Source organism: Oncorhynchus tshawytscha, linkage group LG02 (genome assembly GCF_018296145.1).
Source record: "Oncorhynchus tshawytscha isolate Ot180627B linkage group LG02, Otsh_v2.0, whole genome shotgun sequence".
Classification (NCBI taxonomy): domain Eukaryota; kingdom Metazoa; phylum Chordata; class Actinopteri; order Salmoniformes; family Salmonidae; genus Oncorhynchus; species Oncorhynchus tshawytscha.
The window spans coordinates 19,152,017-19,179,429 of NC_056430.1; the positions used below are offsets into that span (position 1 = coordinate 19,152,017).

General features: G+C 41.7%; 1 protein-coding gene across 4 annotated transcripts in view; it reads left to right on the forward strand.

Moving 5' to 3' along the window:
* Positions 1-27,413, forward strand: part of LOC112220185 (FERM domain-containing protein 4B) — a 77,359-nt gene that overhangs the window by 41,718 nt on the left and 8,228 nt on the right. For all 4 annotated transcript variants that reach the window (XM_024381878.2, XM_024381901.2, XM_024381894.2 and 1 more), the window contains exons 6-13: positions 4,218-4,274; positions 4,713-4,735; positions 17,839-17,922; positions 18,647-18,712; positions 19,218-19,275; positions 19,773-19,859; positions 24,238-24,314; positions 24,933-25,071. In XM_024381878.2, coding sequence (XP_024237646.1) covers positions 4,218-4,274; positions 4,713-4,735; positions 17,839-17,922; positions 18,647-18,712; positions 19,218-19,275; positions 19,773-19,859; positions 24,238-24,314; positions 24,933-25,071 — 591 coding nt within the window. The remainder of the gene's footprint in view (positions 1-4,217; positions 4,275-4,712; positions 4,736-17,838; positions 17,923-18,646; positions 18,713-19,217; positions 19,276-19,772; positions 19,860-24,237; positions 24,315-24,932; positions 25,072-27,413) is intronic.

The window sequence follows — 27,413 nt, forward strand, 5'->3', positions numbered from 1 at the left end:
CAAGCCGAAAAACACCATCCCAACCGTGAAGCAGCATCATGTTGTGGGGGTGCTTTCCTGCAGGAGGGACTGGTGCACTTCAGAAAATAGATCTCAAAACATCTCAAGAAATCAAAAGTTAAAGCTTGGTCGCAAATGGGTCTTACAAATGTACAATGACCCCAAGAATACTTCCAAATGTGTGGCAAAATGGCTTAAGGACAACAAAGTCATGGTATTGGAGTGGCCATCACAAAGCCATGACCTCAATCCTATAGAAAATGAAAATGTGTGGGCAGAACTGAAAAAGCGTGTGCGAGTAAGGAGGCCTACAATCCTGACTCAGATACACCAGCTCTGCCGGGAGGAATGGGAAGCTTGTGGAAGGCTACCCGAAACGTTTGGCTCAACTTAAATCATTTAAAAGGCAATGCTACCGAATTTTATTTGATTTATTTCACCTTTATTTAACCAGGTAGGCTAGTTGAGAACAAGTTCTCATCTGCAACTGCGACCTGGCCAAGATAAAGCATAGCAGTGTGAACAGACAACAACACAGAGTTACACATGGAGTAAACAATTAACAAGTCAATAACACAGTAGAAAAAAAAGAGAGTCTATATACATTGTGTGCAAAAGGCATGAGGAGGTAGGCGAATAATGACAATTTTGCAGATTAACACTGGAGTGATAAATGATCAGATGGTCATGTACAGGTAGAGATATTGGTGTGCAAAAGAGCAGAAAAGTAAATAAATATAAACAGTATGGGGATGAGGTAGGTAAAATTGGGTGGGCTATTTACCGATAGACTATGTACAGCTGCAGCGATCGGTTAGCTGCTCAGATAGCAGATGTTTGAAGTTGGTGAGGGAGATAAAAGTCTTCAACTTCAGCGATTTTTGCAATTCGTTCCAGTCACAGGCAGCAGAGAACTGGAACGAAAGGCGGCCAAATGAGGTGTTGGCTTTAGGGAGGATCAGTGAGGTACACCTGCTGGAGCGCGTGCTACGGGTGGGTGTTGCCATCGTGACCAGTGAACTGAGATAAGGCGGAGCTTTACCTAGCATGGACTTGTAGATGACCTGGAGCCAGTGGGTCTGGCGACGAATATGTAGCGAGGGCCAGCCGACTAGAGCATACAGGTCGCAGTGGTGGGTGGTATAAGGTGCTTTAGTAACAAAACGGATGGCACTGTGATAAACTGCATCCAGTTTGCTGAGTAGAGTATTGGAAGCTATTTTGTAGATGACATCGCCGAAGTCGAGGATCGGTAGGATAGTCAGTTTTACTAGGGTAAGTTTGGCGGCGTGAGTGAAGGAGGCTTTGTTGCGGAATAGAAAGCCGACTCTAGATTTGATTTTAGATTGGAGATGTTTGATATGAGTCTGGAAGGAGAGTTTGCAGTCTAGCCAGACTCCTAGGTACTTATAGATGTCCACATATTCTAGGTCGGAACCATCCAGGGTGGTGATGCTAGTCGGGCGTGCGGGTGCAGGCAGCGAATGGTTGAAAAGCATGCATTTGGTTTTACTAGCGTTTAAGAGCAGTTGGAGGCCACGGAAGGAGTGTTGTTTGGCATTGAAGCTTGTTTGGAGGTTAGATAGCACAGTGTCCAAGGATGGGCCGGAAGTATACAGAATGGTGTCGTCTGCGTAGAGGTGGATCAGGGAATCGCCCGCAGCAAGAGCAATATCATTAATATATACAGAGAAAAGAGTCGGCCCGAGAATTGAACCCTGTGGCACCCCCATAGAGACTGCCAGAGGACCGGACAGCATGCCCTCCGATTTGACACACTGAACTCTGTCTGCAAAGTAGTTGGTGAACCAGGCAAGGTAGTCATTAGAAAAACCGAGGCTACTGAGTCTGCCGATAACAATATGGTGATTGACAGAGTCGAAAGCCTTGGCAAGGTCGATGAAGACGGCTGCACAGTACTGTCTTTTATCGATGGCGGTTATGATATCGTTTAGTACCTTGAGCGTGGCTGAGGTGCACCCGTGAACGGCTCGCAAACCAGATTGCACAGCGGAGAAGTTACGGTGGGATTCGAGATGGTCAGTGACCTGTTGGGTCCAGGGTGTCTCCCCCTTTGAAGAGGGGGATGACTGCGGCAGCTTTCCAATCCTTGGGGATCTCAGACGATATGAAAGAGAGGTTGAACAGGCTGGTAATAGGGGTTGCGACAATGGCGGCGGATAGTTTCAGAAATAGAGGGTCCAGATTGTCAAAATACTAATTGAGTGTATGTAAACTTCTGACCCACTGGGAGTGTGATGAAAGAAATAAAAGCTGAAATAAATAATTCTCTCTACTATTATTCTGACATTTCACATTCTTAAATAAAGTGGTGATCCTAACTGACCTAAGACAGGGAATTTTTTACTCTGATTAAATGTCAGGAATTGTGAAAAACTGAGTTTAAATATATTTGGCTACTTCAACTGTACTTAATGTTGTTTGCTTTGGTTCTGCCAACTAGAGTGCAGTCCGGTTAGAACATGATGTTGAGGCCCATCACTGTACTCTTGATTTGATAGTCACCACCGCACGCATGCACGCACACACACACACACACACACACACACACACACACACACACACACACACACACACACACACACACACACACACACACACACACACACACACACACACACACAGCTGTTTCCATTTGAAGATGTTTATATGATTGGGGTAATCTGAATGACTTGAAGTCTTATTGTCGTGTTTATTTCGATGCCTGCACACCATTATGACATTCATGTTACTGTCGATAATAAAAAGTCCTCAGATGTGCATCTTCTCTCTTCGGTTGATGATAACACTCTAAACTGAGTGGCCGGATGCAGTGTCCAGATGTGTATTTCCAAGCTCTCTGATTGGTTAGGAATAGCAGGGCTATGATGGGTGAGGTATAACTAAGGTAGGCTGAGCAGCCAAACAAATGGGAAACTGAAGGGACTGCGAGGGCAAGTTAGGTAGAGAGGAGAGAAGCAGGACATACTTTCTTTTACAATGACACCTCCACTATGGGGCTCAATCGCCACTTTCAAAACAACTGAAAACTAGTAAATCTCAGACTTCCAACTTCAGTGCATTCAAAACAACTGGGAACTCTGAAGAAAAACAAGCTCTGACTGGGAAAAATCTATTTGAATGGTCATTGCAACTTGGGAACTCAGGCTTCTTTCTATATTTCCAACTCTCTGACCTGATTTTTAAAAATGTAATTTATTCACTTTTATTTAGCCAAGTAGACCAGTTGAGAACAAGTTCTCACTTACAACTGCGACCTGGCCAAGATAAAGCAAAGCAGTTCGACAAAAACAACAACACAAAGTTACTTTGTTATGACGTTATGATTTGACCTCGTATTTTTCCATGTTCCCTGTTGTTTTGAACGCAGCGTAAGAACTAAGAAGACCACACCCAGCTGCTATTGCGTTGGTGTCTATGGGAGACACACCCAGTTAGGTAGACAGGAACTAACTATTTTTTTAAATGGTAAATGACTTGAGTGAATTATCTTCATTTATCCACCATCTTTGATATAATGCTGACAACTTGCCAGGGGTGCATTCATTGTGCTAATTCTGTTGAAAAACGGGGATGTACCTACCTGAATTTATGCAATATATACTCTTGATTTGCTCTGTCTGTTTCCATTTTGGACCGCAGGGATGTTTCTTAAACGGAAGCAAACAGAGCAAAACGAGAGATTCTGTTGGACAAATTCAGGTAGGTGTCTCCTCGTTTCGTCCCGTTTGCTTCCGTTTAGGAAATGGTTTGAGACAGAATTGGCGTAATGAATACGCTCCAGGACCATACAGCTCAGTGCCCAACGACGATTTTTTTTCAACACTGGAGGAGCGTGAACTTGCTCGTAGAATGTACCATTTTGATGATTAGGTGGTTAAAATTATACATAACTGTGGTTATAGAGGCTTTGTGTTAGTTAATATATGTACTTTGTCGTTCCATGTTATTATGTAGTCTACGCAACAATATTTAGTTCCGAACGTCGATGAAGAATATGAATAACTTTTAAGATTCCGAATCAACCTTAAATACGTACAACCGTTTTTCATTGACATTGGTTCAGACGGTAACTGTGGCGTTGAGGTACATACTGATGGGAATTATATTTATATTAAGTCAAGTGCTACTGTTCGAACGTGGTACCTTTGTTTTTTTTTTACACTATAACACATTTTCTCATTTTTTAACGACAGGAGATCATCGAAGTTGAGAGTGAAAATGTTTTCAAATTAGCTGCATATGCTTTGCAGGTAAGTGCATTTTTGTAGCTTGTGTGACTTGTAATTCATCAGCGATTTGAATATAAACTGAATCAACACTGTCATGCACGCTGTTAAAATAAGTTCATTTCAGGAATCGTCTTGTGAGTGATGTACAGCTACGTTTTTACTTCAATATTTAAATCATTGTACTTCTTATAGTGTGCAATAAGATGTTTTGTAGTAAATACTATTCAAAGCTGAGTAAGCTTGAAAAGTGTTATCGTAGTCCTAAATATCGTTGAAGACTTATTAATGATTTATTAACAAGCATTTCGCTACACTCGCATTAACATCTGCTAACCATGCGTATGTGACCAATACAATTTGATTTGATGACGTTTTGATAATGTTTTAATAAGTCCTCCAGGCTAGTACTTGATGCATATTAATTATTCTAACTTGTAACGGTACTATTTTGTTTCCCAGGAGGCCAAAGGAGACTACACAAGGTAAGTCACTCATGTCAACACTAATAGATTAGTATTATTATTAGATCAAAATGATCACTTATCTGCATACATATTTAGTTAAATATCATAAATTGCTTCAGCTTGCACCATTAAGTTACTCACTCTGTCACATTTGTCAGCCACAGTAGGCTACTTGCAAAAGGACATTTTAAAACATGTAGGCCTATGGAAGAGTAAAACTGGTATGCTACTGGGGCTAACTCATTAAATATGTTTTTGTGAAAGTTTCAGGGTCATTCCGTGTCAATTCAGCAAGCCATGTCACCCACCATCTCAAATTATTCTGAAATGGTTGCGGTAGTTAGAAACCCATAAGACCCATTAGCATTCCTGAAATATTATTTTGTTGAAATATCATTTGCTCTATGAGAAATTAAGCAAATTGATTTCACCCAAATTGGCCATTTTAATTCATAGGATTCTTATCATCTTCAATAAATATAGTACCTAATGTATAAAGTATCAGCTCTCTGTCTGATAAGTAGTATGGAGCTGCTGCTTGGTGTATTGCTTCTTCAACCTTTGTAATGTATATACTGTAAATCTGGTGATGGTTTTCTTCCCCTGTTCAAAGAAATTAGCCATTGAAGTCGCTTGCATTCTTTACCATAAATTAGTTTGAAAGTACCAAGTTCTGCACACTAGATGCCACTGTTCCTGCTACTGCCACCACATCCTTTGATACATTTTGCTGGTATTTTGTGTTTAATAAATAGGACTCAACGTTTTCTTTGCAACCTTTGGTAGAAACCGATAGCTTTTGCTCATGATGAAAATAAATAGTGTGGTCAAGCCAGTTCTCCATGAAAGCAATTCAGTTTGTTCTTCTCTTAGCAACCTAATGCTTCAAACCAATTTTCCTTGAATAGTCCAATATTTCAACAAAATAATGTTTCAGGAATGCTAATCTTATATGTTTCTAACTAGAGAAACGTTTTCAGAACGATCTGAAATGGGGGGTGTCGAAATCCTCTTTCTTCTGCTTTCTGAGGTGGAATGACCTTAAAAGCTTCTTCAGGGTCCGGTCGGTGGGTCCCCAGCGGGACGTTGAGCTAATGTAGGCTAATGCGATTAGCATGAGGTTCCCAGAACATAGACATATCTGATATGGGCAGAAAGCTTAAATTCTTGTTAATCTAACTGCACTGTCCAATTTACAGTAGCTATTACAGTGAAAGAATACCATGCTATTGTTTGAGGAGAGTGCACAGTTTTGTAAATGAAAAGTTATTAATAAACCAATTAGGCACATTTGGGCAGTCTTGACACAACATTTTGAACAGAAATGCAATGGTTCATTGGATCAGTCAAAAACTTTGCACATACACTGCTGCCATCTAGTGGCCAAAATCTAAATTGCAGCTGGGATGGAATAATACATGATGGCCTTTCTCTTGCATTTCAAAGATGACGGTACAAAAAAATATATATTTTTTCTTCTTCTTTTTATTATCTTTTACCAGATCTATTGTGTTATATTCTCCTACATTATTTTCATATTTCCACAAACTTCGAAGTGTTTCCTTTAGAGGTCGACCAATTATGATTTTTCAACGCCGATACCGACTATTGGAGACCAAAAATAGCTGATACCGATTAATCAGACTATTTCTATATATATAATGACAATTACAACAATACTGAATGAACAATGAACACTTTTATTTTAACTTAATATAATACATTAATAAAATCTATTTAGTCTCAAATAAATAATGAAACATGTTCAATTTGGTTTAAGTAATGCAAAAACACAGTGTTGGAGAATAAAGTAAATGTGAAATATGTGTCATATATCAAAGCTAACGTTTAAGTTCCTTGCTCAGAACAAAGAACATATGAAAGCTGGTGGTTCAATATTCCCAGTTCTTCAATATTCCCAGTTAAGAAGTTTTAGGTGGTAGTTATTATAGGAATTATGACGTGTCGACTATTTCTCTCTATACCATTTGTATTTCATATACCTTTGACTATTGGATATTCTTATAGGCACTTTAGTATTGTGTTGGAGAATAAAGTAAAAGTGCAATATGTGCCATGTAAAAAAGCTAACGTTTAAGTTCCGTGCTCAGAACATGAGAACAAATGAAAGCTGGTTGTTCCTTCTAACATGAGTCTTCAATATTCCCAGTTAAGAAGTTTTAGGTTGAAGTTATTATAGGAATTATAGGACTATTTCTCTCTATACTATTTGTATTTCATATACCTTTGACTATTGGATGTTCTTATAGGCACTATAGTATTGCCAGCCTAATCTTGGGAGTTGATAGGCTTGAAGTCATAAACAGCGCTGTGCTTCAAGCATTGCGAAAAACTGCCTGGCAAACGCAGGAAAGTGCTGTTTGAATTAATGCTTACGAGCCTGCTGCTGCCTACCACTCAGTCAGACTGCTCTATCAAATATCAAATCATAGACTTAATTATAATATAACACACAGAAATATGAGCCTTTGGTCATTAATATGGTCAAATCGGGAAACTGTCATTTCGAAAACAAAATGTTTATTCTTTCAGTGAAATACTGTACCGTTCCGTATTTTCTCGAATGGATGGCATCCATAAGTCTAAATATTGCTGTTACATTGCACAACCTTCAATGTTATGTCATAATTATGTAATATTCTGGCAAATTAATTACGGTCTTTGTTAGGAAGAAATGGTCTTCACACAGTTCACAACGAGCAAGGCGGCCCAAACTGCTATATATACACTGACTCTGCTTGCACAGAATGCAAGAGAAGTGACACAATTTCCCTAGTTAATATTGCCAGCTAACATTAATTTATTTTAACTAAATATGCAGGTTTAAAAATATATACTTGTGTATTGATTTTAAGAAAGGCATTGGTGTTTATGGTTAGGTACGTTGGTGCAACGACAGTGCTTTTTTCGTAAATGCGCTTGTTAAATCATCACACGTTTGGCGGGTAGGCTGTGATTCGATGATGATATACAACGCAGGACAAGCTAGTTAAATAGTAATATCATCAAACCATGTGTAGTTAACTAGTGATTATGTTAAGATTGATTGTTTTTTCTAAGATAAGTTTAATGCTAGCTAGCAACTTACCTTGGCTCCTTGCTGCACTCGCGTAACAGGTGGTCAGTCTCCTCGTGGAGTGCAATGTATTTGGCATACAAAAATGCAGATTACCGATTGTTATGAAAACTTGAAATCAATCAATCAAATTTATATAGCCTTTCGTACATCAGCTGATATCTCAAAGTGCTGTACAGAAACACAGCCTAAAACCCCAAACAGCAAGCAATGCAGATGTAGAAGCACGGTGGCTAGGAAAAACTCCCTAGAAAGGCCAAAACCTAGGAAGAAACCTAGAGAGGAACCAGGCTATGTGGGGTGGCCAGTCCTCTTCTGGCTGTGCCGGGTGGAGATTATAACAGAACATGGCCAAGATGTTCAAATGTTCATAAATGACCAGCATGGTCGAATAATAATAAGGAAGAACAGTTGAAACTGGAGCAGCAGCACGGCCAGGTGGACTGGGGACAGCAAGGAGTCATCATGTCAGGTAGTCCTCGGCCATGCCGATTAATCGGTCGAACTCTAGTTTCCTTTCAAATGATACCAAGAATATGCATATCCTTGCTTCAGGGCATGAGTTACAGGAAGTTAGATTTGGGTATGTCAATTTAGGGAAAATTTTAAAAAAGAGTCCGATCCTAAAGAGGTTGTTTTACCACGTTGGCTTGTTTTTTATTTTTTAATCTTAGTTTATCTTCTTTTTTGTCTTAGTGGGCTCCCGAGTGGCGCAGTGGTCTAAGGCACTGCATCTTAGTGCAAGTCCTTGCCATCCCTGGTTTGATCACAGGCTGTATCACACTCATCTGTGATTGTGAGTCCCATAGGTCGGCACACAATTGTCCCAGTGTCGTCCAGGGTAGGTTGTCATTGTAAATAAGAATTTGTTCTTAACTGACTTGCCTAGTTAAATGAAGGTAAAAAAATAAAATAATGAGGGCCTTGATGTTTTTCTTTTGACATTGAACTGAGCTGGAATCTGATATTCAAAATCTCTACAGTGGTTGCTCCACTAAAAGTTTTGCGATTATGCTGCAGTATTGGAGGTAATTTGTGGTTTAGTACGGTACCCTGCGTCACCACTTCATTGCTCCAGACCAGTGCAAGGGGGAGTTAGAGCACTGATTATGCTTTTGGGTCCTACTGTGTCTCTAACGGATAATGAATGGGCGACATAAAACTAAATAGAAACTGATAATTGTGCACGACTTCAGTATTACTTACTAAAACTGTTGTTACACTAAGGTTTTTATTTTATTTTGTTAGGATTATTTTCCTCTTACTGTAGTACTGTAGGCCACTCCTGACCAGTCACATTGTACAGCACCTGAGTGGCGCAATGGTCTAAGACACTGCATAGCTGTGCAAGCTGTGTTGCTACAGATGCAGGTTCAATACCTGTGCTGGCCTCAACTGAGATGACTCTAGGTTTTTGGTTTCTCTCCCTCTAAAAACAGAAAATCATCATTCTAAATAACATATTTATTTACAAATGAGTAACAATGCGTCACCCCATGTTCAAGAATGTCGTTTTTCTCGCTAATTTTACGTTATCATCTCCAAAATTTTGTTATTTTTTTTAAACAAAGCGATTATTATTAATTTAGAATGATATAAAAGCCCCTTGGATATTCTCACAGATATGATATTAACCCTGTTATTAGCAGGACAATATATATTGGTCATATTGGTCATGGCTCCCGAGTGAAGCACAATGGGATTGCCTTGCAGTTCTCAGCTGTATCCACTGAAAGCGCACAAGGTTCAAGGCACGGGATGCGCCGCAGAGCCGCACACAGAAGACAGACCTAGCCCTGACCTAGGAAAGGGTGGTGGACGCCCACCCCACCCCACTGGGCAGCACAGAGCAACAATTTTAGGGGAATTGCACTTATAATGGCGCTGACTTGGGAAACGTTCTAGCAGGTAGCTGGATAATAACTTACCTAGATGGAGGATAGGTGGAGAATTCTATCGTCAAATGTATTTCTAAGTTAGGTCCGAAGTTAAGTATTATTATTATTATGTCTCACATCCAACCGTGATTGGGAGTCCCATAGGGCGGCGCACAATTGGCCCAGCGTTTTTCTCCCTCTAAAAACAGAAATAAATGTTTTGGCATTTACAAATATTATTTTTGCATTTATTCAGATTATAATCGCTGACTTTCATTTTTTTTGAAAATGAAATAACCTCCAAAATATCGTTATATATTATCAAGTTGATGGCACAGTCATATAGCCAGAAGCATACCACCCTACATACCACTGTTGGCTTGCTTCTGGAGCTAAGTAGGGTTGGTCCTGGTCAGTCCCTGGATGGGAGACCAGGTGCCGCTGGAAGTGGTGTTGGAGGGCCAGTAGGAGGCTCTCTTTCCTCTGGTCTAAAAAATATCCCAATGCCTGAGGGCAGTGATTGGGGACACTGCCCTGTGTAGGGTGCTGTCTTTCGGATGGGATGTTAAACGGGTGTCCTGACTCTCTGTGGTCATTAAAGATCCCATGGTATTGTAAGAGTAGGGGTGTTAACCCTGGTGTCCTGGCTAAATTTCCAATCTGGCCATCAAACCATCACAATCCCCAGTTTACATTTGGCTCATTCATTGCCCTCCTCTCCCCTGTAACTATTCCCCAGGTCGTTGCTGCAAATGAGAATGTGTTCTCAGTCAACTTACCTGGTAAAATAACGGATAAATAAATAGCCGGCACCTACATAAAGCTGAGTGACTCACTCATTCATGGCTTTGGATCAAAATAAGTAAGTAGCAACATTCTTTCTGATGGTCTTTAATAAATACATGTTTTGGTTATCGTGACCTGGACACCATGTACAGTATTATAATAGCCCATTTATGAGCTATTATCAGGACAATATACCTTTACCAACACCTCTCTGTATTTTGATACCCATGAGGCGGCTTATGGTTTAATTTAGAATCCTCCAATCCTCTATATGTAATTATCGACGGAGAGTCACGTCATATTTTTCGATGTACTGTAGGCACTCCATAGGCGACATGAGTCTCACTAGTGTTGAGTAATGTGCTGGTAAATGTGGTGTAGGTCTATTTAAAGAGCATATTGAATTTGGAAGCAATAGCATTTGAAGCAATAGCCTTCAACTATTTTAGCACCGTTTCGTGTTAAGCATGGGGACTGGTCTTGATAAATCAATGAGATTCTTTTGGGGACTGAATCTCCGTTTGGGTATTGGTTAGACTAAAATTATTGTGTAGAAATGTTATGCGCTTAGTGTAACCTTAATTTAACTAGGCAAGTCAGTTAACAACAAATTCTTATTTACAAGGACAGCCTACTCCTTCCTCCCCATCAGGGAATTGAACCCCGGTCTCCCGCGTGCCCTTACGACATGGGGATTCTTTAGCTAAATAGCCCAGCACTGTAGCCTACTCCCAACTGTCACGTTGTACATCGCCATATTTTCCGTTCCATCCTAATGGAAACCCAGAGGGTTTTTAGTTTTTTTGGGAATAGAAACACCATAATATTAATCAAATTAATGAAGCCAAATTTCTCAATCAGTCCCATATATTATATTCTTACAAAAAAGGATTTAAATTCTCTATTACAGCCAGTATTGAAGGATATCAAATGCTTCTGAAAGATGCCCTCTGGTGGTCAAACTAGCACTAACTAGCATTAATTGTACCAGTGGTTGGCACTTAAATAACGTGCCATAGAATTCTGCTGTGCTGCTGGACGCTGCAACTTTTTAAAGGACGAACCACTGTACATATCTGCTTTACCTGTGACTGTTTATATAATATAATGATGTATTACTCAACGATAACGGCATCTTTAGAACATACATACTTTTCAACCACTCCACAAATTTCATGTTAACAAACTATAGTTTTGGCAAGTCGGTTAGGACATCTACTTTGTGCATGACACAAATAATTTTTCCAACAATTGTTTACAGACAGATTATTTCACTTATCATTCACTGTTTCACAATTCCAGTGGGTCAGAAGTTTACATACACTAAGTTGACTGTGCCTTTAAGCAGCTTGTAAAATTTCAGAAAATGATGTCATGGCTTTAGAAGCTTCTGATAGGCTAGTTGACATCATTTGAGTCAATTGGAGGTGTACGTGTGGATGTATTTCGAGGCCTACCTTCAAACTCAAAGCTTCTTTGCTTGACATCATGGGCAAATCAAAAGAAATCAGCCAAGACCTCTGAAAGAAATTGTAGACCTTCACAAGTCTGGTTCATCCTTGGGAACAATTTCCAAACGCATGAAGGTACCACGTTCATCTGTACAAACAATAGTACGCAAGTATAAACACTATGGGACCACGCAGCCGTCATACCTCTCAGGAAGGAGACGGGTTCTGTCTCCTAGAGATGAACATGCTTTGGTGAGAAAAGTGCAAATCAATCCCAGAACAACGGCAAAGGACCTTGTGAAGATGCTGGAGGAAACAGGTACAAAGGTATCTGTATCCACAGTAAAACAAGTCCTATATCAACATAATCTGAAAGGCCGCTCGGCAAGGAAGAAGTCACTGCTCCAAAACCGCCATGAAAAAAGCCAGGCTGGTCTGATGAAACAAATAAAACTTTTTGGCCACAATGACCATCGTTATGTTTGGAGGAAAAAGGGGGAGATTTGCAAGCCGAAGAACACCATCCCAACCGTGAAGCACGGGGGTGGCAGCATCATGTTGTGGGGGTGCTTTGCTGCAGGAGGGACCGGTGCACTTTACAAAAATAGATGGCATCATGAGGAAGGATTATGTGGACACATTGAAGCCACATCTCAAGACATCAGTCAGGAAGTTAAAGCTTGGTCGCAAATGGGTCTTCCAAATGGACAATGACCCCAAGAATACTTCCAAATTTGTGGCAAAATGGCTTAAGGACAACAAAGTCATGGTATTGGAGAGGCCATCACAAAGCCCTGACCTAAGTCCTATAGACAATTTGTTGGCAGAACAGAGAAAGCTTGTGCGAGCAAGGAGGCCTACAAACCTGTCTCAGTTACACCAGCTCTGTCAGGAGGACTGGGCCAAAATTCACCCAACTTATTGTGGGAAGCTTGTGGAAGGCTACCTGAAACGTTTGACCCAAGTTAAACAATTTAAAGGCAATGCTACCAAATATTAATTGAGTGTATGTAAACTTCTAACCCACTGGGAATGTGATGAAAGAAATAAAAGCTGAAATAAATAATTCTCTCTGCTATTATTCTGACATTTCACATTCTTAAATAAAGTGGTGATCCTAACTGACCTAAGACAGGGCATTTTTGCTAGGATTAAATGTCAGGAATTGTGAAAAACTGAGTTTAAATGTATTTGGCTAAGGTATATGTAATCTTCCGACTTCAACTGTATCTATATCTATATATATATATATATATATATATATATATATATATATATATATATATATATATATATACATTTACAAAGCCTAATGTGTTTTGGTGGAGAGATAAAGCACTGAAAGGCTTGACCTGGTGATAAGGTTTGTTATTTAGTCATCAGGTGGAGAAGAGAGGGCTGAGGTAATCAGGAAATATTGTCCTGTCCGTCAGAGTGGACGAGCACTGAGCAGGTTGAACCTGTGGGGTGTTATCCCCAGCTTGGGTCTCCTAGAGACCGCTGGGCATCAGGCCTATCTGAACACAGAAGTATTGATCTGCTCTATAAGGAAATGTATTGTGTAAATGCACACTGTGATATTTGATGCTTAAAATGCAGTTTGTTTCTACATCAAGGTCTTATCTTTGTACTCGCAAAACTCTAATTTCAGCAGCACCTGTTTTTTATATCCCACTTCTCGGGCAAGCTTCAGTTCATTGTATAGTATTCAGGATGCCCAGTGGAGCCCTTCACGGCCTTGTGTTGAAGTATATTAAGGGTGCGTTTTCCGATTGTTTAGCCCTGAGGTGTCAGGCAGCTTCGTCAGTTAATGTTTCAGCTGCACTTTGTCTTGTCTGAAAGCACAACGAAACAGACCCTGCCAACAAAGTCTGTAAAATTAGTGTGGATGGGAGCCTGTCCAACTATATATCCCAGCCTACTCTCTCCTGGGTTGTTTTTAGACTACCGTAATTTCCGGACTATAAGCCGCTACTTTATTCCCACGCTTTGAACCTCGCGGTTTATACAATGACGCGGCTAATTTATGGATTTTTCCCGCTTTCACAAGATTCATGCCGCCAAAAAACTGAGCACCGTCACATAATGTGACGTAAATCGAGTGCGCTCAAACTTCCCATCATTCTGATTACGGTAGTAATTTTGTCACCCTCATCATGGCAAAGACACGGAGAAATGCATATGATGCAGCTTTCAAGTTGAAGGCGATCGATCTGGCTGTTGGAAAAGGAAATAGAGCTGCTGCACGGGAGCTTGGCCTTAATGAGTCGATGATAAGACGTTGGAAACAGCAGCGTGAGGAACTGACTCAGTGCAAAAAGACAACAAAAGCTTTCAGAGGGAAGAAAAGCAGATGGCCCAAAGTATTTGCAGCCACTCGACATCAGTGTAAATCGTGCATTTAAGGTGGCGCTCCGTGTTCAGTGGGAGGCTTGGATGACAAGTGGGGAGAAATCCTTCACTAAAACGGGCCGCAGGCGAAGAGCATCTTATGGTCAAGTCTGCCAGTGGGTCCTGACAGCGTGGAGCATTGTCAAAAAATCCACTATCATCAACGGGTTTGGAAAGGCTGGACTGCTGCGTGTTGAAGGGGCAGCATGAGCTCAGCGGGGTATTTGCCTCCGGATGAAAGTGATGAGAGCGACAATGAAAACGATCCAACATCGGATGAAGCAATTCTGAGGCTATTCAACTCTGACACCGAAGGAGATGACTTCAGTGGTTTCAGTGCACAGGAGGAGGAAGATAGTGACCAATGACTTTCTTGGTAGGCTACTGTTTTAATTTTTGTTACAAGCCGTGTTTCGTTAAAGCCTATTTATTTTTGTTACAAGCCGTGTTTCGTTTAAAGGCTGTGTAAAGTTAATTTGTGTCAATGTACCGGTAGGCACCTGCGGCTTATAGACATGTGCGGCTTATTTATGTACAAAATACATAGTTTTTAATAATTCAGTGGGTGCGGTTTATATTCAGGTGCGCTTAATAGTCCAGCAATTACGGTAATACATATTTTTCCTCTGATGGTTTTAATTTCTACCTTTTTGGATAAGGAAGGTTGGCAAATCCTCTCATAAAACATGTGCAGCTCTAGACACACATTGCAAAGGGCCCTGCAGCTCTGAGATTAGATGTGTAGGAGTTAGGGAGAACCCCCTCCTCAAATGTACTGCCTGTTCTAAAAGGGATGAGCTTCAGGACTGCAGTCCTCACTAGGCCACGGTAGACTGCTGGGCGTCAAATACTAACCATTGTGATGTCATTTCTCTGTAGTCAAAGCCGCCCCCCCCTGCTGAGCTATCACTTTATAGTTTCCTGTTGTGCCTCTAGTCTTGGATTGATTTTGCATGTTCATTGGGATTATGTGCATATAGGGGAATAAAAACATGTATTCTAGGGGTTGTCATTTTACCTTTGATGTTATGCAGTGTTAATGTACTAGCCTAGATGACATGCAGTGTAATATCACCATGTAATACTTTTCAGCTGATAACTGTCACATCCCAGTTAAATGTCGTTAGTATAAACCATTATGCCTATAGGCTACAGGACCCCTGACACTGTCAATTTAATCACTCAAATGTAGACCCAACCTGCTTTTACTGGGAATTTCACAGCAATGGGGATATCCTGGTCTCTTTCTTTGCATTTCCTTAACAGGGACTTACTATCAGCCCACTGAAATAGCTGACCTAATGTATGAGTGTTTAGCCAACCCCCTTGCTGGCTGGCAGGGTGAAGGAGCTGCCCCCAGCCCACGTCACAGGACATGTAATGAATTCCAGATTGCTGACAGTGCAATGTGGCTACATAGTAGATCACCCTAACAACACCAGCCCCAGCGCCCTATAAAATGTATGCCATCCAACTCCACAGCAGTGAACTAACTGCCATAGCAGCAGAGACTAGTGAACCTCTGGGAGGCAGCTAGCTAGGGAACAATGATTCAAGTGGCTTTCTCTCTGTAGTGTTTTACCTTTCTACTGAGTGAGCAGGTTCATATTACTAGATTATTATGGCCTCTGCATTCTAAGGATTGTTTAGTTATTTTCATTTCACTTTGGAGATCATTGAGAAACTGCAATTGACATATTTTAAAAAGTTCAGCTCCTGCTTTGTAGTTTCTTTCGTTGATTTTCGTCAGTAGTTATTACATTAAATAGTTTCAAAGAAAAAATACCAAAACATAAGTATACTATGTTGTCCCAGTAGTTTAGAACATGATACAGATATGAAGGATCTACTGGTCTGAGTCCTGTCTGAGAGGCCGAGTCCTATTTTTGAAAAGCTCTCCTCTGTGAGTTGTACACTACCTTTCAACACTCCATGGGCTGCCAAAACTGGTGAATGGCTTTTGTTCCGGGCTCCAGTGCTCTGGCCTGCCAACTCATAGCCCTCTTTGTCGATCAGTAATTGTAGAGCAAATGCTCCCCCATCTTGTGTTGGAGTGACTCATAGTTCACTATCTCAGACCTTGACAGTGACATACAACACAGTTAATACAGAGAGGTCATTTTCTATTGCTGTGTATTAGATCACCTCCAGACTTGAGGTACCTGTGGCATTTATGATTACATGAGGTCTTAATTGTGTGTTTATGAAATTGTATGGTAAATGACGTATGGTAGGACTATCTCGCACTCTTTACACTGGCATGCAAAGATTGAGGTCAACGCCTGTACTGTACACACACACCTCAAAGAATGCACATGTAATAACATTGAAAAACATTTACTCGTGAGTCATAATTACCATCCCATTCTGGAACTGCGCCTTGACATGATAGAATTATATTTCAATTTCCTCTGTTAATTAAAAGGGCTTTTATTTGTTTCTATTGAGACACTTTGACAAGACCTAAGTGGATATTAAGCCTAGTCTGTTGGAATGCATCAATAGCCTGCCAGATAAAAATATGAAAAATGTCCAGTCATGACCACTTTTTTTATTTTGATTTGGTTATCACTTTCTTCCTATATGATGTGGGACTTTACCTGTTCTGTACAACGCATCAATGACAATTTGTAAAACATTTTAATGTTGATATTTCACATGATCTCTGTCCCCTGTGTTCTGCTCTGTAGAACTCATTTGGGCTTATTATTGAATATAGGGGTTTATTGAACTCAGAGATGGTCATCATGGAGATCTAGAGTAGTAATTACACGGTGTAATGCCAGTATAATAGTGTAATGCCAGTCTAATAGTGTAATGTCAGTCTAATAGTGTAATGCCAGTCTAATAGTGTAATGTCAGTCTAATAGTGTAATGACAATATAATAGTGTAATGCCAGTCTAATACTGTAATGACAGTATAATAGTGTAATGACAGTATAATAGTGTAATGTCAGTCTACTAGTGTAATGTCAGTCTAATAGTATAATGACAGTCTACTAGTGTATTGTCAGTCTAATAGTGTAATGCCAGTCTAATAGTGTAATGTCAGTCTACTAGTGTAATGTCCGTCTAATAGTGTAATGACAGTATAATAGTGTAATAACAGTCTAATAGTGTAATGCCAGTCTACTAGTGTAATGTCAGTCTACTAGTGTAATGACAGTACTTGTATAATGTCAGTCTACTAGTGTAATGACAGTCTAATTGTGTAATGTCAGTCTACTAGTGTAATGACAGTCTAATTGTGTAATGACAGTCTAATTGTGTAATGTCAGTCTACTAGTGTAATTACAGTCTACTAGTGTAATGACAGTCTACTAGTGTAACGACAGTCTAATAACGGCGTAATGACAGTAATAAGAACTTTTGATCAATCAGCAGTGTTATTATTATGGAGCATTAAAATGCCCCCTGGTCCTATTGGAGATGTAAATGATCCTTTTTAAGATACAACTGTTACTGTTCTTGTGAATTAATTCAGTTGATCATTATGTCTCAATCCTTCTGTATTTACAGTGTTGAAAGCTCCAGGTCGGACCTGAACAAGCTCCCGGTTTTACCCACTAGAGTCCTGAGGGAGCACCCCTCCCTGGTATACTGGTAAGCAGTGCCACATTAACAACACGTTAACCACAAATGCACAAGGGGTATTAATCCAATTGGATTACACACAGTTCCATAGATATCAGACCGCAGTCCTGTCAATACCAATCCTCCCCTCACCCCGTCCCTATCCTATCAAATGGCTTTTTAATTGTAGCTAACACCTGGATGCACAAAGCAATTATTTTCCCATGCAGATGAGCTGGTGTGGGCAGCGAGGTGGAGGTACACCCAGAGTCCTGCCAGGCTGTTTATCTCAGATGGGCTGTATTAATTAGTGCTCTGTGTTAATTACGTCTGGCTGCATCATGAACAGCCAGGGTGGTGCCGACTTCATCATGTCTTCATGGGAGCTGGGCTAGACAGGAGGGTGAGAGAACGAGACGGCCAGGCCAGCCGCTTGTTAACAGCTCCTGTGTCTGTCTGAGTGTATGCTGCTGCATCTTGTTCTTCTGCCTCAGCATTCATCTGAGGCTGCAGCCCAGCCCACTGATGAACAGTAGCTGTATGGATTAATGGGCAGATTGGAATTACAGGGCTGTGTGTGTGAGTTGAGAGGAGATGAGAACCATAGTCAGGCCAGTAGGCCAGACAGAATTCTCTCCATGAACAGGAACGATGTGTGTCAGGGAAGGACTGTCTCACCACTTGTCTCTGTTTGGGGATATGCTACAATCAGTAATGGCTTATTCATTTCGGCTTTTATTTTTCTCTATTACAGTGAAGACCGAGTGATCGAGCACTATGAGAACCTGAAGGGCCTCAGCAGAGGGCAAGCAATTGTGCGGTAAGTCGTGTAATAAATGGGCATTTTTATGTTAATCTGGGTCAAGTGCATGGAGGAAATGAGCTGCTGTGGACCTCTAGTTTAGTACGTTCATCAGTCCAACACACTCTGCAGTCCTCTGTAGCGTCTACTGCTGTGTTTTTGTTTAAAAGGGGTTGCTGTCACACTGCCAAAATGTGTCATTAATTAGGGGACAGCAAACTTTTACTATGCTTTGGGCAGCCAGCAGTGTGTGACAGAGGTCCACTCTGTTTTCCCTAGGAGGGCTTAGCCTAGCGAGGTCATTTACACTCGGCTGTATGTTTTGTGCCCTTGACTTGATCAATTTATTCTCCAAAGGCCCTGTAAAGAAATCGATGGCTCCGCCACTGTAAATGACTGTGTCTGGTGAATGACTGACTGGGGCTTAAAGCCCATTCAAACTTCTGTAGAGCAGCCACTCACAGACGTTGATGAAGTGTAACTGCCTGAAATAAATGCTAACTCGTCCCTCTCCGTTTTGAAGGTATTTGGCCTTAGTGGAGTCCCTCCCTACATATGGAGTTCATTATTATCCAGTAAAGGTAAGAGAGAAATCAACCCTGTATCTTACAGTAGGAAGCATCAAACATCTGTACATTTGTTTTCATGTTTGCTTTCCCATCTAGCTAGCATTTTTAAAATATAAAAAAGTTGTGTGTTCAGATAGAAATACAGCCGTTTTCCCTCTGGAGGCTGGACAGGGACCTTAGCTGGCTGTTTTCTCAGGCTCCGTGCTTAGTTAAATAATGATTGAGTGATCCTTCTCTCAGAAACTCTCTCACTCCCAGAGCCTCAGCCCCACCAGCCCCGCTCTCCTTCCTCACTCATTAAAGCAGGGTGTCTGAGCACATCAAACGCTGCTGTTAAAATGACTCGGTCTGTAGCTTTTTAGGTCTGCTTCAATGCATTTGATCTCTCCTTGTGTTGTGCTGCTAGCCTAATGGGGTAATTGTCACAGTAATGGCCCATTGTTCTTTTAAAAATGTACCACTTAAGCTGCTCCTAATGACTGGTGTGCCTTGCCTTGCCTTCCCAACAGGACAAGCAGGGCCTGCCGTGGTGGCTGGGAGTCAGCTATAAAGGCATTGGACAGTACGATTTACAGGACAAGTTGAAACCTCGGAAGGTAGGTTGGCCTTCTGTGACTTGTTTCTCATAATGGTCTAACTGAACAACCAGCTCCACTCTGGTTAATAATCCACCAAACTGTAAATAATGGCAACAAAAAGCTTGTGTTCTTGGCCAGGGTAAAGGGAGGGAAAGTTGTTATCAATGTGGGTGTGATAGTATCTGGATTATGGTGATAAGATTGTGGCATTCCTCATTTAGGGTGTGATTGAAATAATCACGACTGTGATTCCTAATATGAAACCTAAAGTTACAGTTTTGGCCTTAAATGTAAAAAAGTTACAATTTATTCTTGTGTGTTTTCCTCCGCCCACTTCATTACTATGTCTCTTACCTGTTCACATGTTGGATCCCTGTTGACACAGCTGGGAATGCTGTTCCAGTGAATGCCAAGGCATTACTGGGCGTGTCCCATATATTAAACCCAGCGTATCCCTGCTCCTTTCTCAGCAGCCCTTCCAGTGGAAGGTGTAATTATGGTGCAGGATGGGGAGCAGGCAGGGCTCTGGGGCTGGATGAGCCGGCACCAAGCCAGCCTGGGCGGTCTCTGTGAGGGGCTCAGCTCTGAGAGAGATCTATGCTCTACCCAGGCCCACCAACCACAAAGTTGGTGGGCCAACTTTGCACAACTCAACTTGCTGTTCTAGAGGGGCCTGTCATCTGGTAGAATATTGATAGTGCTTCCTATCAAGGCTGGCGACCTTTGTATTCATCGCAGCCCCCCTCTGCCCTTCTCCAAGCATGCTGTGCTCATTATGCAAAGCTGCCTGTCATTGTGTGTGTGTGTTTCTCTCAGAGAGCAAACAATTGATCAAGCAATAAAACACAATCACCTTGTCAGGGGGGCTGTGAGAAGCTTGGAAGGGTGTGAGGGGCTTGGAAGGGGGTTGAGTGGGTCTTGAAGGGTGGGGGGTTGAGGAGGTCTTGAAGTGTGGGGGTCTGAAGGGGTTTTGAGGGGGGCTGCAGAAAAGGAATCCCACTGCAGCACTCCAATCGTCCTGTGAGGAATCTTGGGATTCTTGACGTTTTCCCAGACTTCAGTGACATACGCTGAAAGAAGCTACTGTAGTTTAACCTCTTGTCAGCTTTATCACAACTTAATGGATGGGATGAACCACAACTTCCTATCCCTGTCTGTTGGGTAAAAGAGAACTGGGGCTTTTTCCAAAATCTCAATAGTAACCAACAGGAGAATAAAATGTATGCTAGAGCACCACATTTTATACAAAGGCCGTACTTTAAATTAAAAGTTATTTCTAAGATGGTCTGAGGAGCAAATGGCTGTGATATAGAGAGCGCTCTCTCTCTCGCTCTGGCTCTCTGTGTGTGTCTCTGTCTGTTTGTTTCAGTCTCTCGCTCTCTCTCTCTCAATTTCAATTCAAAGGGCTTTATCACTCTATCTCTCTTTTTCTCTCCATGTCTCTGTCTGTTTCAGTCCATCTCTCTCTTCCTCTTATCAGCAAGTAATTTAACACTTACTTGTATTATAATCACTTGCAGGTCCAGTTATATGGTCAACCAATAAAACCAATGTAAGCACAGCTCAGTAAGGGTAAAATCATTTCTGTAATGGTAATAATCATATATGATTAGACCCTTAATTTTTTATCTTGGAACAATAAAAGGCTGCTCAAATATTTATACGGGTGCTAAAATCCAAGGCTAGCTGTGTCAGTGGACCATGCAGCTCCATTCCCTAAAAGCCCTCTTCACACTTCTTTCACCTCCGTATATAATAGGTTAAAACCAGAGCCTTAATTAATGTGTGTGTTTGTAGTGGACTGTAGCATTCTCTCTCGTCATGCATCTGCTGGAAATGTTCAGTGAACCAGCGTGCCATGTGACTGTATGAGAAGGGTGTGGTGGTTCTCTTCCTGCGTGTAAGTCCCGACCTTTGACACACTTTATTTATCTTCCTCAGAGGATTCCTCCATCACGTCACAGGGCCTGGCGGAGTCTGGGGGAGGTTGTTGTGGGTTCAGGGTTGGGTCTGCATCAGAATGTTCTGGGAATATCTCAAACCACAGGTATTTTGGCATGGGCTCTAATGAGAAGTGAAACCGCTAACATCTGAAATAAACAAGATTGAAATGGGGAACTACTGTTCTGTTCTCCAGATGACTGGACTGTCTCTCTACCATTCACCTCATGTTTAGTTTTGGTGGTGGTTTCTCTGCAATGCAGTTTGGCAGCACTGGCTTGGACTGTTTCCTCTGTCCAAATAGTAAGTGGGTTCTTGTGATCAGAGTTAAAGGTGTGTCACACATCCTTGATATATTTTGGCACTTACTACCTTCGGCCATACATGAGTACTCATTAAAATGGTTATGTGTGTATGTGTGGTGTTTTGAAACTGTCTAATGATCTAGTTATGTAAATGTATGCTATCTGTTTATTTTCTGAATGTGCTGTAGTAAGTATCCAGGGGGTTTGTGAATTAGAGAGGGGTGTCCCACACAATGGGGTGAGTCTGTGGGAAGTGTGGAGCCTGCTGGTTCCCATTGTTCAGTAATTACCATGCTCCCAATCCACAGTTATACTGGGGATCTAATTGATTAGGCTAGGCCTACAGTATTGGCTGGAGCAGCAATGGAGAAATGGTCTGGATCACTTTACTTAAAGCATGAAATAACATCTTATGAAATATTGACATCTAATACACTGTTATTGGCTACAGCATTTGCTTTGTGAGTTGCAGAAATTTAGTTTTACATTTTCCTTTGGTTTTAATAACGGACTTTATAGGTGTAGTGAGAGATTCTTCCTTGTCAGCTTGGGCCCAGTTCTGAGAGCTGACCGAGAGCTGTCCTGTATTCACATGGAGGTGAAGAGGGGCCCGCTATTAATGATTAGACCAAAGTAGTAGATTCCTGAAATATTTGTCTTGGGGAGCGATGGGAGGCTGGAATTGATAGCACACTGAACAACAGGGGTTGGCATGGTATTTAGAACCCAGATAACACATCACAAAGGGTTATGACTGTGGAGGGCTAATCTAAGATCTGTGGATGAAGGGAAACACACTGAAAGAAAGGGGGTCATAATGGTCTTTTCCCTGAAGACGAGAGGAGGTTGAATACCTCTCTGTGCACAAGTTGTTCATCTGGTTTGACTGAGGAGGAAGATTGTGATAGAGGGAGAGAAGGAGTGAGTTACACAGAGAGAATTAATGAGGAAAGGAGAGAGAGCAGAGCAGTGCAAGGTGGGCGAGGTCAGAGTGAGGTGTCTGTGATGTCAGAGGGGATGGGAGGAGAGAGGCGGAGCCTGCTCAGCTGACACTCTTGCAACACCTATCTGGCTGCCTGAGAACAGATGAATGTATTGTTCAAGGACGCTCTAGCCCTGTTGGAAACTTGGCCAGGGGATTCAATACCACCCTGATAATTCACCCAGGATTTAAAAAGCACTAAAACCTGCCCTGGTAAGCCCCCTTTTACCAGACTAGGTACTTCAGGATATATTCAGTTGAGTTGCTGTTGTCATTCTGTTTTTGGGTTACCTGTAAGTAATTGTATGTTAATGTGCTGTACAATCCACAGTTGTAAAGCAGTGACTGCAGTGTATACTATACTGGAAACATGTAGAACCTGTTTAGAAGAATACGATTCCCTATTGTGTTATTAACATTTTTACCAAGACTTCAATGTACTAAAATCAGTTCTCAGTCCATAGGGGATGAGGGGTAAAAAAAGAGAGCAGTACACAGTATCATGGGCTAGGTTGCTTGTGATATCGTTTAGATTTCTCGCTGAGGACTGTAGTCAAGGGTCATGTGTTTTATTATTTAGAGCTATGGCTATCTGCCTGGCTTGCCAGTACCTGGTAGAGAATGTTTATTAAGTCCCTCTGCCATAAATCTACACCCCAGACCCTGGTGCCAGTGGTGGATTCTCACACAGCCAGACCAGGGGAGAGTCCATCGCTCTCAGCGAAAAGAGCTCCAAATCTCTCTAAAGAAAGCCCGGTTCTGCTGTATGCAGATGTTTCACCCCACTCCTCCTCCTGTTTTCAGTGCTCTCCCTCCAGGACAAAATGAAATGAGAGGCTTCTTGCTAGGCAAGTCTTGCTCTCTACACTGGCTTCATTAATGAGTAGTAAGTAAATTCCACCTGACTGAGTGGTTGTCCTCTGTGCACAGCTGCTACTGTTATTGTTAACGTTGAGAAAGGCTGGTGTATCTGGGACTAAACTAGTGTCTTTCCATGCTAGTGGCATTGTGTTTGAGTTTAGATGGTCCACACATTGGATGCCTCAAGCCGCTTGGAATAAATACCGATGCATCAAAGCACATCTCTCTAGGTCTGCCACTTACTCAAACAGGGCATGGTTCAGTGGACTATTTACTAAGTGGTGTGTCCTGTTTTCTCTCTCTGCAGTTGTTTCAGTGGAAGCAGCTGGAGAATTTGTATTTCCGTGAGAAGAAATTTGCTGTAGAGGTGAACGACCCTGACAGGTGAGATGGAACAGACACTGGATGCATATAGTGATCCTGGGTTGTGTTCTGTAGGGTCAGTTTCTTTAGCACCTCAAAATGTTTGGTGCCTGCTGAACTCAACCCAGGAATCTGTTGTCTTCTATTCTGATCCTAGCCTTTCTGAATCATAACAGGCGTAATTTCAGAGCTTCGTGTCAATGAGCTGACTCCAATACAATATCTTGCTAGTGTCGAATGAAGGCCTTCCTTCTTGCTGTAAAGGACTGCTGCAGTCAGTGTTCTCAGGACATTACAGCACTTCCAGCCTCAGTGCTGTATCACATGTTTAATATGGTGCTGCTAGCCACCTTGGTTGGAATTAAACATCTCTGTTCCAACACTGCATCTCTCCCCCATCAATGTATTGAATTACAGAACCAGTCATGAGATTAGTTTATGCAAGGAATTGTTTTCTAATCTCTGATTGTCTATGATTCTGATATCAGAATCCCATCATGTTATTAAAAGTGTATCTATAGTTAGATATCCAGGTATTCAGTTGTTGTGTTGTCAATTTGGATTAAAGAGATTAAATTACTCCTACCTAGCAGTAACATGAGGGATTAAAATTGTGTCTGTCTCTCTTTTTATCCGCAGAAGGATAGTTTCCAGGCGTACTTTCGGGCAGACTGGATTGGTCATTCACACGTGGTATGCCAGCCACTCTCTGATTAAGACCATCTGGGTGATGGCCATCAGTCAGCATCAGTTCTATTTGGACAGGAAGCAGAGCAAAGTGAGTGTGTCAGCAGCACTACTGCTCTTCTCCTACCCTCATCCCCTTACCTGCATCTGTGCCTCTCTGCTGTTCCCAGCCTTATCAGGGCTTTGTCACCCCCACCACACTCCTTCTCACTCCACTCCACATCTGAGTGCTACTGTCCTTGTCTTAACCTTTACTCCTCTGTTTGCTAACATGTTTCTTATGGTTAACTCAATTTAGTCGACTGGTCGATTGTTTGGTCGATCGGTAGTTGGTCGACTAAGATTTCTTTAGTCGAGCAGCAGCAAAAAATGTTTTTGTTAAATCATGGTGTACAAGACACCTGTCTGAGTGGACTGATCCATTGTTGGGATGGCACAGTCCATCAGTGTAAGACATGCTACTGAAATTGTTTATGGTTATATTATGTAAGAATAATGGTGCAACACAAAAAAATAATTGAATTTTATAACAAATGCGCTTTCTCCCACGTTGGATAGTGGTCGCTGTCCGTGGTTTTGAAAAATATCAGTGCGCTTCCTAGACCATGTTGCTGTGTGCATAGTTGCAAAGCTAACCAGCATATTGGTGTTGAGAACAATGCGGTGGAGGCAGCGGCGGTTAGGAGACGAGAAAACAGCCCTTGACTTAATTGTCTATGAAAAGTGAGGAGAAAGGAAACCCCAACTTAATTAGGTCTATAATCAACAGCCTAACTGTTAAATGTGCCTGGCTTTATAAATCATCCATATATATCTCCAGAAATAAGACTGATCCTTCTTCTGCTGGATGTTTGTGTTAATAGCCTACTGATTCTGTGTGCACCAAGCCTCACGCAACCACAACATTTTAGATAAACAATTTCACAAATTCTGCTTTTTTAAATCATTACTATGCTGTATTAAATGCTTTACAATATGTGTTTGTTAGACCAGCCTCTGGTATTATTTATAACTTATTTAGTGTTCTTTACACTCTTCCAAATTGTCCCAAAAACAAGTCAAATTTATTCCACACGTCTGAATTTCCCTTTCCTAATAAGCAACGGGTGAACATTCCCTGGTATCGAGTTTATTTGTCACTTCCTCTGCATCCATTTTGTGTTAGGAGTTTGTTATAACCAATTTATTGATGTGATTATTTTGTATTTAACCTTTATTTAACTAGGCTTGTCAGTTATGAACAAATTCTTATTTACAATGACGTCCTACTACAATGACGGCCTACATATTATGATATGCTATAAGTCAGACCCTATTGGTCACGTGCATGTGATGCATACATGTGTCATGTAAGGAGAGCAAGTGTTGAGGGAATAGGGAATGTTTTTCCTAAACAAATTAGGCATTTTGAGAATAGAACTTTTCAGTCAGAAATATCTGTAATTATGTTGTAACTTCAGCAACATGGACAGCGCAATACACACTGTTGATGTTCTGTGGTGGTGACTGCAGCAGGGAGGAGAGGGAGACAACACTATAAACACTGTTGATGTTCTGTGGTGGTGACTGCAGCAGGGAGGAGAGGGAGACAACACTATACACACTGTTGATGTTCTGTGGTGGTGACTGCAGCAGGGAGGAGAGAGAGACACTATAAACACTGTTGAAGTTCTGTGGTGGTGACTGCAGCAGGGAGGAGAGAGAGACACTAAACACTGTTGAAGTTCTGTGGTGGTGACTGCAGCAGGGAGGAGAGAGAGACAAAACTATAAACACTGATGTTCTGTGGTGGTGACTGCAGCAGGGAGGAGAGAGAGACACTATACACACTGTTGAAGTTCTGTGGTGGTGACTGCAGCAGGGAGGAGAGAGAGACAAAACTATAAACACTGATGTTCTGTGGTGGTGACTGCAGCAGGGAGGAGAGAGAGACACTATAAACACTGTTGAAGTTCTGTGGTGGTGACTGCAGCAGGGCGGAGAGAGAGACAACACTATAAACACTGATGTTCTCTGGTGGTGACTGCAGCAGGGAGGAGAGAGAGACAACACTATTAACACTGATGTTCTGTGGTGGTGACTGCAGCAGGGAGGAGAGAGAGACAACACTATTAACACTGATGTTCTGTGGTGGTGACTGCAGCAGGGAGGAGAGAGAGACAACACTATTAACACTGATGTTCTGTGGTGGTGACTGCAGCAGGGAGGAGAGAGAGACAACACTATTAACACTGATGTTCTGTGGTGGTGACTGCAGCAGGGAGGAGAGAGAGACAACACTATTAACACTGTTGATGTTCTGTGGTGGTGACTGCAGCAGGGAGGAGAGGAGACAACACTATAAACACTGTTGATGTTCTGTGGTGGTGACTGTAGCAGGGAGGAGAGGGAGACAACACTATTAACACTGTTGATGTTCTGTGGTGGTGACTG